The sequence below is a fragment of the Triturus cristatus genome, chromosome 5_2 (genome assembly GCF_964204655.1).
Source record: "Triturus cristatus chromosome 5_2, aTriCri1.1, whole genome shotgun sequence".
Lineage (NCBI taxonomy): Eukaryota > Metazoa > Chordata > Amphibia > Caudata > Salamandridae > Triturus > Triturus cristatus.
The window spans coordinates 34,011,207-34,030,419 of NC_140588.1; the positions used below are offsets into that span (position 1 = coordinate 34,011,207).

General features: G+C 44.4%; 1 protein-coding gene across 2 annotated transcripts in view; it reads right to left on the reverse strand.

The window, feature by feature from the left end:
* The window catches only part of GALNT12 (polypeptide N-acetylgalactosaminyltransferase 12), a 668,716-nt gene that overhangs the window by 617,892 nt on the left and 31,611 nt on the right, over nt 1-19,213 (reverse strand). Inside the window, exon 1 of one of the 2 annotated variants that reach the window (XM_085606791.1) lies at nt 18,298-18,977. The exons of the other annotated variant lie outside the window; for it this stretch is intronic. Within the exon in view, the coding sequence (XP_085462917.1) occupies nt 18,298-18,701 (404 nt within the window). The 5' untranslated portion in view covers nt 18,702-18,977. Of the gene's footprint in view, nt 1-18,297; nt 18,978-19,213 lie in introns of those variants that run through there. 2 annotated transcript variants of the gene reach the window in all.

Sequence of the window (19,213 nt, forward strand, 5' to 3'; positions counted from 1 at the left end):
TTCATGGCTGAAGGTGTTTAGTGTAACAACTAATCACTGTGATTAATGTATTACAAGCTTTCATGAAATATAGCACAGGTCTGTGAACTTCAGTGTTTAGACTGCTCAACAACCCACTAACCATTTAATTTCCATATTTTAGATGTGACCACTCTTAAAATACTAGAGACCAATTTCATCATGCAAGTGCATGCATAATTACCAGTGAGATCATTAACCTTGCAGCACCCACAGCAACAAAGCAAACTACATTTCCCATCAACACCGTACATCGCATTCAGGGAAGAGATTGAATGGATGAATGAGCAGCTTGGACACAGGAATCTTCAGGTAAAGGACTCTCTAGCTCTAACGGGGTTTGGATTGTGACGCTCATCTTGATCACGGTGTTCCGACATGTACCGTACCTGTGAGAATTAATTGGGTATACCCTCCAAATTAGGATTGCTATGAGGGGCTTTCTAAGGGCAAAGACACCTGTAAGAAGACATTTTACAAAACTGTTTTGACACCGTTGTACTCTTTTATACCACTATACATCTTGTAGTCTCCATACGAACTTCTAATAAATTTAGACTAATTTCTTTCACTAATTAATTTAGAGATACTGCCTATTATCTCCACCACTGACATAAGATAATAGGAATGTATCATTAGGTAAGACTGCTGATACAATAATTTCCCAGGTGTGTCCTGTTCACAATGTGTAGCACTAGCATGAACACAGTGAAAGATATATCGCTTGAATACCAAAGAATGTTTATGATTAACCATGCTAACCTCTGATGACCTTGACCCCACCACAGAAAGTTGGGGCAACTCAAGTGAGGATTAAATTATCCCCTCTAGGCTGTAATCTTTTCTATGTTGCATTATTTCATTTATACTTATTCAGCATAGAAAGCAACAATCTCCTGAAGAATGCCCCATCAGCTCATCTAAGGGTGTAATATAGGCAGAAACATATTGATCTCTATTAGTGGGTAGAATTAATCCCTACGCTTTTAAATCTACCCTTGGGGACGACTTATTATTAAAATGTTACTAGTCCATCAATAGGTAACTTTTTCATTCCCCTCTGTAATTAGGCCCCTTCCCTCCAATATCCTTTCTGCTCATCATCAGCTCCCAGCCTACCATACAACTGCAAAACACCTCATGAGCTCCCAAACATGGTAGTAGCTTGCACTTAGATCATAAAGACCAGTTAGGTTATGTTATAGGCATTTGATATAGCGCTGAACAAATCGCATCCAGAGGTGCATCTCAGCGCTTGAAACCCAAGGTGAAAAGTGCATACAACCTATTAGAATACCCATGTTTTTAGATTTTTTTTAAAGTAGAATGATCCTGAATCATACGAATCTGTAAAGGAAGCTTGTTCCAGTAGAACAGGCAAGGTGGGAAAAAGATCTGCCAGCAAATTTAACACTGCCAGGAGAGGCCCAATGATGATGCATGCCTCCTGACAGGTTGGTGAAGGCCTTCCTTTCTGAACACAAGGGTTCTTTTAAATCTTTACTCAAGTGATAAGATTTCACTATTGGCAAGCCGTACTATTTTGTATTGATCATTCCGAGTCTGCATGGAAACCGAGATGGAATATTTAACATTCATGTCTTTATTTCTTCTGAGTTTGTATATCACAGGTAATTTTTATTGTACACCTTGCAACAAAAAGTTATTTTTTAAAACAGCTATAAAAAAGTTACATAATCACTTTTTCCACCTACCAGAATAAATCTCTAAAATCGATTTCCTATCAACTGCTTTTTTCAAAACCTTTTTTCAAATTCAAAATAGAGGTATTTCTGATAAAATTAGTGTAAAATCCGCCTATTATCAATCTCTACACCGATGTGTAAATACTTATAATATTTTAGAGCCACAATATTAAAATTTTATATATTAGCAAATCACTACCTACTGAAAGTCTCAATACCATTATTTCAATTATTAAGACAAGAGGTAGTGCGCAATCCCACGCCCCTACGTCACAAAAGAGTAAGCAGGAAACAATGGCCTTGAAAGCTTTTATGGGTGGCAGGTTATTTAGTTCCCCGGATTTCACATTAAAAAGTAAGACAGCCCTCACTGTAGCAGTAATCTGCAAAAATAGCCAGTGTGCTCTAAAAACAAGTCTCTCATAAAATATCACCCAAAGTCAGTAGCGGCTGCCCCTAGAGCGCACCAGGCACTCAACCACTGTCTCCCGTCACAACTGCTTGCCATGTTACAGCTTTTACATGAAAACAAAACCATCTCACTCATCCTTCGTTTGCATTTAAAAGCTGTAATATTATCTTGCCTGCAGAAGAGGGCTCTACCAGCTGTTTTTCACCTGTCAGGCAGAGGCTGTTAAAGCACTGCCTCACACAGACACAATACATACCGGACACCCTGCATTAGCATTTATGTAGTGCAGAACATCAGATAATGGAACTTCAGGGCTTGTCAATCACATTCCAGTTTCTGACTGGGTGGAAGCTCTAGGGTCTGCCTCTGGTTTGCTGCAGATGGACGGGGGGAGTCGGAAATCATGGGCCTGCCTCAGTTATGGGTTTGTGTTCAAAAGCCTGAATGTGGGTGTCTGTGTGCTGGGGAATGCAAGTGTACAACTGTCTGTTTGGACATGCCTACAACTGTGTGTGTATGTACGTCTGTTTGTATACCTGAGCAAGAGTTAAGTGAATGTGCAATCTGGAAGACTTACCTGGGGTTTGGCAAGGCCCAAGGCAGAGTCCTTGGCTTCTAGCAGCCTCCCGGATCCGGCATTGCGGGATAAGTCTTCCGCCGAATGGGCGCCACTTGATCGTTACCTCAACGTGTCCTTCACATGCCGAGATTTGATGGGGCCAGTCGCAAATATTTTATAGATTGGCCGCTGCATCGACAGGTAACAACACCTTTTTGGTGCAACGAATGGTAATATTAGGTTAATATACCACACTGCCATAGTTTTTAGTGTAGATACATCACTTGTTCACTAGGTCCTGAAGAATTGCCCCCAAATCCACCAGAATAAAAGGCAAGAAACATGTTGACCGCATAAGATTGAGCGCAACACATTGCAACATCACTGCAGTGAGTCGCCACTCCACTTTTTTTAATCAGGGTGGAAGGCAGGGTCATTAAAATTATTCTGCCCGACTCTTCCACTCCTTGTTTTAACTCACAAAGTCTACCTTGACTCACACACTTGCAATTCTACACTTCTTAGGCCCCTCACACTTCACCATACGGCAAGGAATAAAAGATCTCCGCCAAAGAGCCCCTGCAAAGGGTGACCGTCGGGTATTGCAGCGCCGACCCGACGAGGAGCATGCCCAATGAAGCAGGACACCCAGCGGGCTGGGTGTGTGAGGGCCCTCCTTACGAAAGGAAGCATCCCCCTACCCTCCTTTCTTTAGAGACTTGTTCGCTTTTTGCTTAGGATCCCGCCCCCATTCCTTCCCCCCCCCCCCCAGAAACTGCATAACTTTTTGTTTCGCAATTAGACTAGGGCATGTATGCTGGACCTTTTGAAGCCCTCTGTCCCCCTCCTTTGATCGCCTTCTAGCAGCCTACCACTTCCATAATGCACCAGCCGCCACTGTCCACAGTAGGTTTAAGTTAGCAACACATTGCATAAAATGATCATCTGTAAAACACAATGGCTTCGTCCTGGTTCAACAAAGACGGGGAATAGTACACTTACAGTAATTGATTTAACAAGCATTTGCAATGCAATAGGTCTCGCATTTATGCGGGTTTGAGCTATTGACATTGCAAATGATAATGGCTTTTATTTTTGTTTTCAAAACCTAAATAAAAGGCATAGTCATTTACAATGCCAATAGCTTAAAGTCGCGTAAATGCGAGACCTATTGCATTGCAAATGTTTTTTAGGCTGACAAAGGCTATGAATACAGCTGAAAGGCGTTTCTAAGATACTAATGCTGTCTTTTATTAAAATGGAATTTCCTAAAGGATTGGAGTGCAGGCTTTTCTCTTGATGAGGAGGAAGGAGTGTGTGGAGTTGTAAAGAGGTGTGTGTGGTATTCGCCTCAAACTTAGCACCACCGGCGAACGGGATGCATGCCAGGAAAGCCACAAACCCAGAATGATATATATATATATATATATATATAAAATCAAAGTACTTTCAGTGGAGAAATATGAAGGTCGACATCAGAGGTATCTTTACAAAGATTTATTAATATCAAATATTACTTGGTCAATACAAAGAGAAAATCAGCCGACACGTGTTTCGTCACAAGGAAATACACTTGTGACTCTTCAGGGCTGTGGTGAGGGACAGTCTGTAGTGCGGGAGTCGGCATACCGGTGATACTTCCAACCCGGTAATTGATATGGGTTCATCAAATTAAACAATAGGTTCTTCAAAAGAAAGGGGTAGAAGGGGAAGGCAAAACATCGCCTGTTCCCGGTGTTTTTGCGGTAAATGAAAACACCAACGAGCGGACGTATACGTCCCTGTGGTGGGGAGACTTCAGCTCCCTAGTCTGTCAGGCGATAATGAAGTCTCGATTTCCGGGTAGTGGGTATACTAGTGCATCTGGAAACTATTTGTTACACGTTTCGGGGGGAACCGACTCTAAACTTTTCCACCCAGTGTGATTAATGTAATGTATTTCCACCTAACACAGCTCTAAAATATATGTACTTATTTTTTCAGTGTTATCATTAATATTGTGTGGCTTTCATAGGAAGCCTCTTTTGTTTGTTTACACCATATTCTAAATCTGGTAACTCAATGCTACGATGTAGTTACAGTTGATAACAAAACATGCTACCCTCTGTTGCTATGACATTAAGGCATTCCAGGCCAGTATGACCAGCCTCCATGACAGCCCGCAAAGGAGCAATGCTGTCTGCTTTCACTGAGAGCACATCTGTAGGAGGTGGAAGGAAGGCAGAAAAGGTGGTAGGGTTAGATAAGGATGGCAGGTAAATACGTTTTATTCATATTGGGGTTGAGAAGGAGATGTCATGTTATGTATGGCTCCCCCATTACTCCACTGTAACAGATGAAAGCAAGGACAGATGATTTTGGAGGCCATACAAAACACAAAACCTAAAATTATAGCTGGGGGAAGAAGTGAATTACGGGATGTTTTTCACCTCGGGTTCAGAGTAACATCATAGACAACTCAACCTTCACTCTTGATCTCTATTTAATGTCACTCAGAACCCCTTAGTGAAAAACCTCCCCATAATTCACAGTTACCAATCTAGAATTGTATATTTTTAGTTGACTGATGTCTTATCAGTAAAGTTGACTCTTGCAGCATTACCTTTATCAATGTCAGAGGTCGATTTATGGCACTCCCTATGATATCATATCTAGTGACGCCTGGTTGCTTGCAAATAAGAGGACTTGTACGTTCCCTTTCTGCCCCAGCACCCCTATTCAGTTCCTGATGCCACTGACAGATGCGCAGCAGTATGTCAGGAAACCAAGGTGTCCGAGTGAACATAAATTACTCGGCCCCTCCACGCACAGTAGCCGGGCCCAGACCTGCAGAAGGGAGGCGTTTTTTACAACCCCTGGGTTAATGGAGCGTGACCAGGCTTTATTTCTGCCGAGGGGCGAAGCGTAAACACCCTCTGGTGCCCGTGCGCTGTGGCCACACGAGCAGGTGGGAGAAGATGCGTCACCGCACGGGCTCGAGCCGAACACCTCGCCTTTTTAGGCTGTTTGCCCAGACCAGAGGAAACGCCTCCCTTAGCCTATGATTGGATTTGGGTACTCTATTCAGGTGAGCGAACTTTTTTAGGCCTTTCACTCCCACGACTCAAAGCGTCATTTGTGTGTGGTTTGAAGATGGCGACACCCATGACCGAGACTGCTAGTCTGAATGTTTCTAGCATAAGTGTTGATATGCTGGAAGGCTGCAGGCCTACACATCTTGTTCCAAAGAACAACAGTTTTTCTCGCACGTCCCTCTAATATCCGATTTGCGCAATATTTACATGCCCCTCATCGCCCTCAAGAGACCATACGATAACATGGGCACGGTTTGCTTTTACGCAATTCCAGTTGGTTTCTGTGTCTTTACAAACTGGACTGACCTCTGCTATGTTGACAGGACGGACAGTTGCAGTGGACATGTTATGGTCTGGGAACGGAACACTGAGCCTGTAAAATGTCCCATGGAGATGCCGCGAGCCGGAGCGCGAAATAGTGTGACTGATAAGGACTAATAGATTCATGTGTCGTAGATGACTAGACTCGCGCCACATAAGCGAACCGCTACTGTTTAACTGTTGCGCACCGTGCCGTTTGTATATCTGGAGCCACCTTAACCAGTTGTACTTAAGCTAACCCTTTGCAGAACTCCCAAGAGGTGGACACTTTTATCCAGGAGACAGAGTGGGCGTGTGAAGTCAGAAAAGGGAACGTGTTGTGTGTGTGTAGTCTGCGCGTGTCACCGTCATCTGCTTGCGTGGGCCACAAGCGGCTGGCCTTGCCTTGACTGAGGGGGCAGGGAAAATGCAGAGCCTGAAAGTTTCCTGAGCTGTGCTCGGGTGCAGCAGTAGATAGTTAACGCTTGCGCGCAGCAGGCCCCAATCACCTTTGTTTATGGAAGGAAACGCACTATCCGGGAAGGGCGTCTGGGGCGATGGAAGGCAGGTTAAAATGTTGAAAGGAAACCAGAAGGCCTTTAAACTCAAGAGCAGGAAACCGACTCTTGAGGGCAACTGTTCGCTCTGAAACATTGTATTCCTTTTGGTATGAAACAGTAACCAGTGGATTATGGCTCTTCTCTTGAGACCGCATCCCAACCGGTTGATAAAGCATCCATTAACGGACAACGAATGCACAAAAATATATTTTTCTTCAAAACAGCACTTTCTTGCCGAAGATTTGTGGGAGATAGCTGCGCTGATATTAAGCGATGTTGGAGTTGCACAACTCAGTGGCAACATGCGCATCACCACACGAACAATGAAATGCTGTGTCCTACCTTTCCTCACTTGATGTTTTGTCGTATATTACGCAAAGTATTTTCAGAGTATGGATTGACCCACTGAGCTTCATTCTAAATAGGTGTAATATTGGCAACAATTTGAAGCATTCGACTGTCGTTTTAAGCTAAATATGGGCAGTTTCATGCCGAGACTCAACAGATTTTACCCGGTGCTAGGTATTTGAACGGAGGAGACCCACTGAAAAGTAATTTTTTTATTCGACGGCACCTTATTCCAACCTTCTCATTAGAATTTCCGTTAGCTGAAGCAATTTCGAGTACAACTTCACAAACGTTAATTTGTGAGTGAAATCCCAAAGTTGCTGGGTACTTTTTAATTTACGTGAACGTTCTCAAAGTTTTTTGGTGAAACTTTTAAGCAGTTTACTAATCAAATGCTGACTTGCTCTCCGTTCGCGCTGTGCTTAATGTATCCGAATTCCATTCTAAACCTGCGAGCGATGTAGGTATGGCTACTCCAGGTCTAAGAAAAAAAACGTATCTTATGACATCTCGAAAATTAGTATTTTTGTTGCGGGGCAGTTGCAAAAATTTCATCTTAAAATTTCATCTTAAAAATGTATACTTATGTGTTCTAGTAGGTTAGTAGAGAGTAACATCACATCTGTGCCGGAAGAGACACCTAGATATTGGAAGAATGAACCCAGCGACAAAAATGGCTAATCACATTAGACGAAATTATCTCCTTTCGGACAAACTGCAGAAGTGCATCGCAGACAGCGATCAAAGACAGTGGCAACCCAGTCCGCGCTCTCGAGACTCCACTCCGCAGCTTCCATGCAGCCCTCTGCCAGAACTTTTACTATTGTATGGGCCCCAACAGAGAGAAAAAAAAATAGAGAAAACAAATGGTGCGAGCGCGCCACAGCATGACATCTGTTTTGCATTATCAGCCACGATAATGCAAAACAGATGTCAGCCGTGCGGGAAACAGACACCAATAGGCCGTGGGCAGGGTACATGTGGGACATGCACCCGTATTTGCCCAATTGCGTGCTGTCTTTGTTAGAAAGATGCACGCAATGCCCAATAGCCTGCAAGGAAAACAAAACCACACGCACAAGCGTGTGGTCAGCTTTCCAAAGCCCTTTTTCTGTTCACATAAAGTCTCGCGCTGCACACTGCAACGCTAGGCGTGAGACCTAAAAAAGGGAATCTACGGAAAACTCAGCGTTGTTCGTGTTACCATGAGAAATTAATATCAGAAAATTTCAGATAGCTTTTTTTGTAACGTTTGCCAGAGTAACCAAAGTCCGGCAGTCCCACCACTCACTGCATAATAAAAATATTTAATTGTACTGGGAATAGGGAGTAAATATGTCAGCTTGCATATTACTGGTCTTCTAAAGTTTTAGCGCACCTTGACTGCTAATTTGCTTAAGTGTGGGGGTTGACTCGGCTCTTGTTGAGTCCTTGGACTGTCGGGCCTTCTGCCTTACTTCTGGGTACATACACACCCTACGAGAGACTTCACCTCTTAATATTCGGGGACATCCAGGAAGTTGGTGGCATTACCATATGAAAAGAATGTTTTTTTCTGCCTTGCTTTCATGGTCGTGACACAGCATTGCCGTGGTAATTCTAACATGGTTTACAGGTTTATGATTTATGTAATCCATAAAGCAGGGTCCTAAACCTCACATAGTCGTTCCAGTCTTCAGAAAATCACAGTTAAATACATTTCAACATGCTACAAACTCTTCCAAAGTCCTATCGCAAGGTCGGCCTTCACTCTGCAGCGCCTCTGCAATCTGCCCAGCGACTGAAGCCTTAAATACTATTAAAACAAGCATTGGCATAGCCAATAGCTGAATAAGCATTTGTTATTCAGCACCAAGATGCCTACAGCTGAACGTGCGGGGGCACACACTGCTGAATCTAATTACAACCTGAATATGGGGGTGCTCATTACTGGACTAGAGAGCTCTATCTGCTTCTGTAATCACCTCCCCCTGTCTACTATGGGGCGGATGGCCCTGAATAAGATAGTATTGTGCCTGCATTGCCTGTATGCCTTTCAGAATTACTTCTGTTGTATCCATCGTTCCACTTTCACCACCCTGAATAGTTTGCTGATATATCTGATGTGGGCTGGTAAGCAGAGCAGGGCGAAACTAGAGGTGTTGAAACTGGATACGGACACTGGTGTCACACAGTATACTGTCAAACCACATTCTGATGTAAAAGTGACATTTTTGGACCATTTTTGGGAATTCACAAAAATTCATTAAAACAATAACAATTTCTCAAACCCTTATATTTTCTGCAGTAAACACGTATGCTTCTATGAATCGGCCCCACAGAGTTTTACAGGTAGAGATACAAAAGTAATAAACAGACAGATGTTCCGATGCAGAAAATGGAGAGAAATGCAACAAGCATTTGCAATGCAACAGGTCTCGCATTTACGCGAGTTTGAGCTATCGGCATTGTAAATGACAATGCCTTTTATGTTTTGGTTTTTGAAGCATAAATAAAACGCATTGTCATTTACAATGCCAATAGCTCAAACTCACGTAAATGCGAGACCTTTGCATTGCAAATGCTTGTTCTAATTATGAAAGTGGGACTACATATACCGGAAATTAACTAACTGCTTGGGCATAGACCAAGAAACATTGAGAGCTCGGAGACGACCGAGGCCAACAAACACAATTAAGCAAAAGAAAATCATTTAAGACCAAAACCCGCCGAAGGAGACCGCAGAAAATTTCACAAGGGTTGAAACGCAAACTGGAGCATATGTTATTTAAAAAGTAAGAACGGTTTGCGACTGCAACGGCGGAATTTACAATAAATGTTATACTGAACGTAGGAATTCCTGTCTACCTTGCTGGAAGTCTGTGGTAAGATCCAGGGTGGATTTGGGGTAAAGAGGTTGTCGGTGGCCTGCTTCTTCCTGAAGAGCCTGGTCAGGGTCGCTGATTTGGAGTGGCTCTTCTTCATGGCGTCGGGTGCTCTGGCCCGGACCTCGGGTGCTCTGGGCCTGCTGCTCTAACACGGCATGCTGCATCACTGGGGAGCACGGCATAAGTCACGAATCAAGCCCGGAAGTACTATTACGAGCAGTTCAAACCAATAAAGGACTTGCTTAAGTGTCACAATATAGAGTTAATCAAAATAATTATATTTTGTTCATGTGATTGTTATGAGTTCAGAGCCTATTACAAGTCTGAAATTAGCATTTTTTGTTGCTTTTTGCATTTGCGGCACGCTGCGCTGTAACTTAATATTTTAAAAGCTAAAGCGTGCTGTGAAAGTTAGAGAAGTAAACAGATAGAAAAGCAAGGCGGCGACGTCCGTGTTTAAAGGTATAACCGACGTAAAAGCTGCATAGCCGGCAACGATGTAAAGGTGGCCACCGCCTTCCTTTTGTGTTTAATTGCCTACACACATGGAAAGGAGGAGAAGGAAAAAGCACCATTGGCTATGTTAGAAGCCACCGAACTGCTAATAATAGGTTTATGGGCACCATTTTAAAGTTAACGTGCGGATTGTAACGATGTTGAACACAAAAACAAGAGAAATATTGCAAGTTAAAGCATGACGTTGCAGCGGTTTAAAAAAAAACGTTTGTTAAGCCGCGCAACGCTCGTTAAAAAAAACAAGCATTTGAAATGTAATCGGTCTAGGGGACAGGGTGGATGTGCGCAACTTACTAGTGCAACTTCAGGGAGACGTTCCCCACCAGCTGCTCCGGGGTCCAGCAGGCCATGGGTCCCGCCGACTGCTGCCTGCAGAAGGGCACGGTGGCGGCCAGCGGTATGCCTCGGGTGAAGGAGTTTATGTGGCCAATGTTGCGCGCAGTGGGGTCCTAACCACAGCCTGCAGGGCTGGCAGGCAGCTAGCAAAGGCGTCCTTCTCAAGCTCCAGCGGGGCACTCTCGGGGAGCGTGGGAGGAGGCGACGGGGCTGGGGGAAGCGGGGCACCATCATCCTTCTGCGGGGGCTGCCTGCCCGGTGAAATGTTAATGAGGAAGGAGAGTATGTGTCCATGCCGCGCCGCCTCAGGGGCTGCGACGGCGGGGATTGCAGGTTGCGGTGGTGCTGGACTCTAGCACTGCCGCTAATAACAACTGCGTTCAGGGAGGAGGATGCAATGGCGGCGACTGGCAGGGACTAGTAGACACTACGGGAGACAATGGGCTTAGTAAGCAGGTACCGCTGCAGCAGAGTGTCCGTAAAGCAAAGCACAGCAACATTTGCACCCACCACTGATCGCGCGAATCAACCTGAAACCAGCTTGTGTCGAAGTTAAAAAACAAGCATTTACAATGCAAATTGGTGTCGAATTTCTGAGAGTTGGAGCTATTAGTGTTGTAAATGTCAATGTGTTTTACCGGTAGACGAGTAGATGGGTGCAAAGTGCAAAAGAAATGTGACAACAACAAAAACAAGCACACGAAAAGACAAGCGCGTACTGAAGCTGACGAAGTGGGAGGGGGAGTGGGGGCGGGCACGCAGGCTGCCAAATGGTGCGATGAATCACGGCTAAAGTGAAAGCAAACAAGTGGTTGCAGGACTCCAAATGGTGCGCGCGCCCGGACGGGTCACATGCACTGTAGTTGGAGGCCTGCAAAGCCACTGTTTGCACTTCCAAAACGCGCTTACTAGAAGTCTCGCCAGAGCAGCGCTAAAGCGCTGGTCAGGCGAGACCTAAAAAGTGGAAGAGAGACACAAGAGAGAAAGAGAGTTAGTAAGAAGAGATAGGAGGAGACAGAGAGAAAATGATACGAAAGTACGCGGAAGCATGAACAGTGCGGTAAAAAGACAAGCCTAGAGAAAATTAGAGACAGACAGAGGCTCAGATAGAGATTGAGCGGGCGGTGGGAGGAAAGTAAGGTGTGGGAGAGCAGGCAGAGATAGGCGAAGACTGTGCTACATGAAGTGATAGAAATATAAAGAGTGAAGCTCAGCCAAGGGCGGGGGAGGGCAAAAGAGGTAACGAGCGATGACATGAAAGGGTGCCCGGAGAGAGGCGCTTAATTACCCATGACAACAAAGGAAAGGCATATGGGGGCTGCGCGCGTGCACATGCACGTGCACTCAAGCTTGTGGCCACCAAAAGCCTGGGTAGCACTTTGAAAATCCACTGTCTCGCCAGAGCAGCTGCGCTGCCTAGCGAGACCTAAAAATCAGGTTTGCAAGCCCAGAGCCATTGAAAGAGAAACCTATAAGTGAAGGAGAAGGATGGAAGAGTGCCAGGCTCTGCCCCCCACCAGTAAAAAGCCAATAGATAGTGGCGTGTGTTTTTTTATAAAAAAATCCCCCAGTGAAAGTTTGTTGACCAGGGATCATTTATTGTGACAAACAGTAGTTAAAGCTCATAGGCAGCTGCTTATTGATTATGAAAACCCTTTGAGAAAGGCAATAGGCAGAGATGTGTTTATTGTGTAAAGCTTGTTCATGTGCAAATTTATAATTTAGTGTGTGCACTTTAACTGTGTGTACAATAAAGTACTGGCTGGACACTGATTTATGTAAGTGTTATTACACTGTTCTGAGTTCTGAATTTGTAGCCCACGCCACATCCCAGAGTATGAATTAAAGAGCTCTGCCTCAGTATCCTCAGGGATAACTGAAGAAAGGGTACCTGGTGCTCAATTCTAAGTCTAGTAGTAAGTTGTCCACAAGACACTAAAGGTTAACTGTCCCATATGACAAAATCCCTTCATGGTAATGCCGACTAATGGTATGATATAAAATCGATAGTCAGAGGTACAGGACGTCCTGCCATTCCTCCAATGAACAAATCAACACTGTTTCCTATTGTCCACTGTGCAAAATGTATGTTTGCAAGCAATTAAAACAAACAACATAGGTATCATTCCAGAAAATACTGCATTTGCACAAAAGGATTACACGAAGCCGTGGTAGGTTGTACTCATTGACAGGCTTTGGAAGACCATGTTTTGACGGCAGGGCTGTTAGCAGACCAGGTGAAAGTCTGGACTCAGGCGAACTCATAGGAGTCAGGGTTAAGGAACACATATCTAAAACAGGGAACTGAAGCATCATGTTTACACCAGAAAAAGTTTGACGGTCTCTGAAGAATGTCTTGCTGTGAAGCAGATTTTATGTGCAGCAGCTGCAAAACAGTCAAAAAGAGAAGAAAAAGAGTTGAAAGATAAAAAAAGAGTTAGAAAGAGAAGTGAGGGAGGCCAAGGCAGGAATTAATATGCGAAAGATCCGTAACATGAAAATAATGAGAAAGTAACAAGGTTTTTGGATTAGAGAAATCAACATCATCTGAAAGAAAAAGGCTACACTGTATAAATGCGCAGCATATTAACAACTGTAAAAAAACCAATTTGTGCTGGAAAATAACAGTGTTCTGCAAAATGTAACAATGCAACCATATGGTATGCGAGCTCACTGACAACCGTATGGGGGCAAAATTACCTCTAAGACACATGAGCCCAGCGGCACTATGATGGAGATGATCACATACCATACACCACTTTATAGAATCGATTAGCACTGACATTTGGAGGGGCGCAAGATTGTGAGAGTTAGCAACACCACTGGGTGATGAATTAATCAGTTTTTGTGAAGCATCTAAGAAACAAAGACCAGTGTACCAGCGTACTGATGAGGTGGCAACGATAAAAAGCAACAACCATTGGCCGCGCGGCAGTAAAAGTGAAAGACATCGCGATCACTCTGAAAGCGAAAGAGATCACGATTGCGATGACTCTAGGGATGCGCGCGCAGCAGAGGGGGGAGGTGCGGAGGCAGGGAGCAAGGGAGAGGAAAGACACATGGTGCACAGGAAAGGCAGATGGCCGCGCGTGCACGCGCACGTGCACTCAAGCTTGTAGCCAACCAGCAAATGCCTGGGTAGCACTTGAGATCCCCTTTACAAAAAGTCGAGCAACAGCGCATGAGCTGTTCTAGGCTCGACCTAAAAAGGACTCACATGTGTGTGTGTGTATATATTTATAAATATATATTTATTCACTGAAAAAACCATAGGTTTCACACATGTTATAGTTAGCGGAAATTTTACTGATAAAAAACCAATGAAATTCCCCCGTTATAGTTAGTGCAGGAAACTATAACTCACGCGACCGCAATCCTCTGCTGATGCTAATACTGTATTTAGACACTTATTTGCCCATGTCTTCTTCCATAAATTTTTAGCTATACATATATTACAAATATTTTTTTTTCATAAAGACACATATGTCATCAGCAGAAGATTGCGGTCGCGTGAGTTATAGTTTCCTGCACTAACTATAACGGGGGAATTTCATTGGTTTTTTATCAGTAAAATTTCCGCTAACTATAACATGTGTGAAACCTATGGTTTTTTCCAGTGAATTTGCAAGGTTTTTTAAATGCTAATTCCTAACTATAACGTGTGTGAAACCTATGGTTTTTTCAGTGAATTTGTACGTTTTTTTAAATGCTAAGTTACTTTACGCCATTCGTGGCGTGCGCGCCCACTTAACTCAGTTCGTTCCGTGCGCGCACGGTGCGCTTTGCGCACCGTGCGCGCACAGGGAACACGCGGTGCGCTTCGCGCACCCACTTTACGCAGTTAGTGCCGTGCACGCACGGTGAGCACGCGGTGCGCTACGCGCACCGCGTGCCCACGTTACGCTAGATGGGCCATGTACGCACGATGCGCTTCGCGCACCGTGCGCACATGGAGGACATATTATGCGCTTCCTTGTGGGGAAATGCTGTGCTCTTATATGCCATGCACAAATGGTGGCCTTCGGCCACCATTTGCACACGGGGTGGAGAGAGTGTGGATTTGTTTTTTAAAAAATTTTTTATCGTACGCGTACGGTAAGCGTAATCGGCGAAATTTTCGAAAAATAAAAAATTACCGTTTTTTGCCTTGGGGGATCTTTGAAGACTCAACTAACATGGTTATGTGCATGGGCGCTGTCTAAACAGCCCCTTTATATGTTTTTGACATTTGTTTATCAGCACCCCCCTCAGAGTGCGAGAGAGAAAATGGCGGCCGCCGCTTCCTGGTTTCGACCGATTCGAATGTTTACTAAGATCTAAGGGCCAATCAGAATCGCGCTCGCGCACGCCACCATACGCGTACGGTAAGCGCACCGTAAGCTGGCTCAGATATATATATTGATTTAAAGGCTATTTTCTCAGAATCTACTGAACAGATTTACACTAAACCTACAAAAGGCACTTCCTTGACCTGAGGACTACCTCTCTGCCAAATTTCAAGTAATTCTGTTCAGCCGTTCGGGCTGTAGCTGTGTCTAAAGGTCCTATGGAAAAATGCATGGGAAAAACGCATTTTGGGACCCCCCTTTTATCTCAGCCCCCGCTTGATGAATCCCCCCGAGACTTTCAGGGTAGGAGCGTAGCGTAGCGCCCCACCTATTTTGAAAAATTAGCAAGGATTCGTCGACCGGCGCAAAAGTTATTCAAAATAGAATGTTGCGGATTTCCTATGGAAACGTGGTCCTAACTATAACTACCTACTGGCGACCGCCAGTAGGTAATATATACACATTTTTTTTTAATGCTGTTGGATTGCTTTTTCAAGTTAATAGTGCCCTGTGTAATCCATCTAATTTTTCAGTGACATAATCTACTTGAGATAGAGCAGTAAACATGTCCACTATGGATAAGTTCAACAATAGGACTGCAGAAAAGTACCCTAACTTCAACCAACCGAAAGTGGGGGAAATGTCTCATATATCCTCACCAATATTTTCTATGTGGATCTCCAACCCAGTGCCCATGATGAGCCGGCTCAAATCCTGAACCAATACCTCAAGCAAGCAGTTTTGGTCACAACTGTGTCCAAAGCCAAACTAAAATCTACACAAGGGTAGCCAAAAGAGCAGTATTATTGCAAGTTGAAAAAAATATTCAAGCACTAGATTAAAAAGTGGATAATAATGATGCCAGGCCTAGTGGCACGGTGGACTGATACATCCCCTCCAGTAATATGTGTTTGAGCTCCTGGTCATTTGTGAATTCTAGCAAGTCCACTTGGACATTCATCCTTACAAGGATGATAGAATGGGTACAACTGAGTTAGATAATAATATTAACATCTGTTATTCTACCCCAAGCTGCACAAAGGTGAAAAGATATGCTTTAAAACCACATGGTTTGTTATGTTTTATCTGTAGGGTTGGATCTTTAGAAGATCATTGGATATTCTCCACAGGCTTACTACACAAGATGTATTAATCCTCACTTCTTCACACTGCATTTTTGGGACTTTGAAAACGTTCCTATGGCAGATGAACGCAGCAGAGTACAAAACAACCACAAAGTAAACAGCAAAAAACATTTCTTAACTCTCCCATGCAAACTAAATCGTGTACCGGCTTTCCCTCTTGAGATTATCCTAAGGGCACACTAAAAGCATTTGGCGACATCCTTAAAAATCCTTTAAGTCTAGTTAAGAGGCAGCCTAAGTTTAATGGTTACGAACACATGACAAGTGGTAAGAAAATCCACCCAATCCATAGTGAATTGTGAAATGCAGTCGTATATCCCGACATTTAATGATAATCCAGTCATATCAATGGTTGGCTGAAATTTAAATCTTGTTCATGACCCACTTATACCTTTAATTTTGTAGCCAATCAAAGCATATTTGCCTCACAAAATTTGCTGCCCTCTCCCTATGCCCATTATCCATATGAGAAACTTTGTTATTACCACATAAACTGTCTGGAAATACTTCCCTTACTTCGACTTATTTAATATGGTACATTTCTTGCATATATAAGATGGTGGAGGAAAATACTCATTCCCGAGCCAAGGTATGCTACGTTTAATGTCGTTTTAACTTTTCGAAGGCTGTGTCTAATGATAGTTCAAGAACCTTACTAAAAAGTCCCTTTATCACTACTGCTGCAATAATAAAAGCATCTACTTTCGAAACTAAAGATATTTCTATACCAAGAGTCAAGAATGGTCATGATACAAGCCCACTTAGAAAAATCACCTACACAAGAAATCTTTTAGACTGGAAAGGCCCTGCTTAGAAATAAAAGCAAAACATGTACCAATCCCATAAATATATCTCTTTCCACTCCAAACATAATGTTTATTCGTGTAGTTTAAAAAAAATGCATTCTGAAAAGATTAATCGGTTTAAGGCACTCAGTGCCAAGCTACTGCACATATGTTGACATACCACTAATTCACTCATGACTGGAACTTTGGCTATGCTAAGAATGACGAAAGATCTCTGCTTAGCTTCACGCTCAAACACTTCTATCACTGTAGAGCTTCCGAACAGGTGCGTGTGTGTAAAACTCAGTCAATACATGAAAATTGAAATAATTAATTGCCCAGTGGAAAATTGGGAAAGCGAGACCTGTATCTCGTTTGTAAGGACTGGGGGTGGGGCGACAAGTTAACACGTTTACATTACTGCAAATACACGTCAGCGTACCCGTCTATTGTTCATTTTATTTCTTCTTGCACATGAATGGTTGGTAAAGAACAAACACAAGAGAGGGGCTGGCTTGGGCGGGGAAACAGAATGGAGAGCATTCCTTTGAGCATGGCACCTGCAGCGTTCCTACAGCATGACCTGCATTTCTATATGAAGAATGACCTGCATTGTATAGGAAGAAAAATGAAAAATGCCATATGCAATATTGCACTTACTTCAAAATCGAACATACTTTTCCCCAGAACAGCCGACAGAACTTTGTCAAAGACCAAATTTTGCCAAAACTGGTTGAAAAATCGACAATTCTCCTATAAAAACATAGCTATCAATCTGTTGCAAAGGGGGTCTGAGGTTTGGGGGAAGAGGATGACTACACTCAAATTAAATCAGTCTTTTCATATCCAATCCTTCCCCGGAATAAATAGGGGTCATCTCTTTCACTAGCATCAGGGCCTAGCCTAACCTAACCCACCTTTACTGCGCTACTGGCCTCTTATAGTAGGCATGGAGGAGATGAAAATGTGCAAAATACCACGATCAGCACACAGCACTTTTTTTTCGTCAAACAAATATTAGTAGCTGTCAAAAAAACTGTCTGAATAAAACCTTTGTATGAGGTACTGTCCTACACTCTTATAAGAAATACAAATGATAGTGGCAACAAAGCTTAAAGTGATGGGAAACTGAAGGATTAGCCGTAAAAGGTCTAAGAAAGCCAGGTCTACTGTGTGCCAACAAAAGTTAGGTAGGCTTGTTGGGGCGGGTGTGGCAGGTTGGGTTAGGCACGGTAAAGTGGCAGGTGCCCGTTTGTCTCTTTCATTGCACAACAGCTTCTCTGCTCCCCCCCCCCCCCCCCTTTGGTCATCGGCTACCCGGCCCTCTACACCCCAACACTCACAGAGGGTTCCAGCGTTCGGGCAGGCGCCGGTGCAGGGAGATGCGCTGGCTCAGGTAGGTGTTGATCTGGTGCAGGTTGATGCTCGCCTCTTCCTTGGCGCGCTCCTCGCCCTGCAAGTTCAACTTTACTGCCCGGCCCAGCTCCCCCAATGCAGCCTCATCAAACGGTGGCTTCTCGTACACCGGTTTCCGTAAGGTGCCTGCGTCCTCCCACGACACCGGGTGCGAGGCGGCAGCCTGCTGTCGCTCGGGGCTCCGAGGTAGTTTTTGCTGTAGGTCGGGGATTGAGTCCCTGCCACCGCCCCTTCGTATGAGCACCAGCAGCCCCCACCCTAGCCCCAGTACTGCCAGGAGGAGTAACCAGCTCCTGCGTCCCCGCAGCCCGTGGCGTCGCCGGCCCAGCATGGCGATGAACGAGCGTGAATGGCAAGGGTGGTTGGTGCGAGGCACAAGCAGCAACTTCCTCAAGTGCAACTCGAAGCCTCGGCCCCGCCCAGAGAGGCGGGACAACAAGGAGCACCGTGAAGGACTGTGGACCCTGAGAACTGTCAAGGACTGCTCTGCCAACGCACAGGAGACACGCCACCTGGAGGTTCCAACACAATGCACCCACTGCCCAATTCCCCGTGAGCAGCCGGACCAGAGCCGCTTACTTCACGATGAATCCGGGAAGGCGGAGGCGCTTCCTCCCCTAAACACACCGCCCCCTATCCATTCACGCTCAGGCCAAAGCTGACATCCTGGCAACCCCAGAGTACCCGGTACCAGTCCTTACCAACGTGTCAGAAAAGCACGGCGCACTCCGGTGTGGAGAGTTGCTGAATTCTAATTATGCGGAGCGGCTCGATTTTAAACTCCGCCCTTACTTTGCAAAGAAGTGCATTTATAGACATGCATTTGCCATTATATTCACTGTG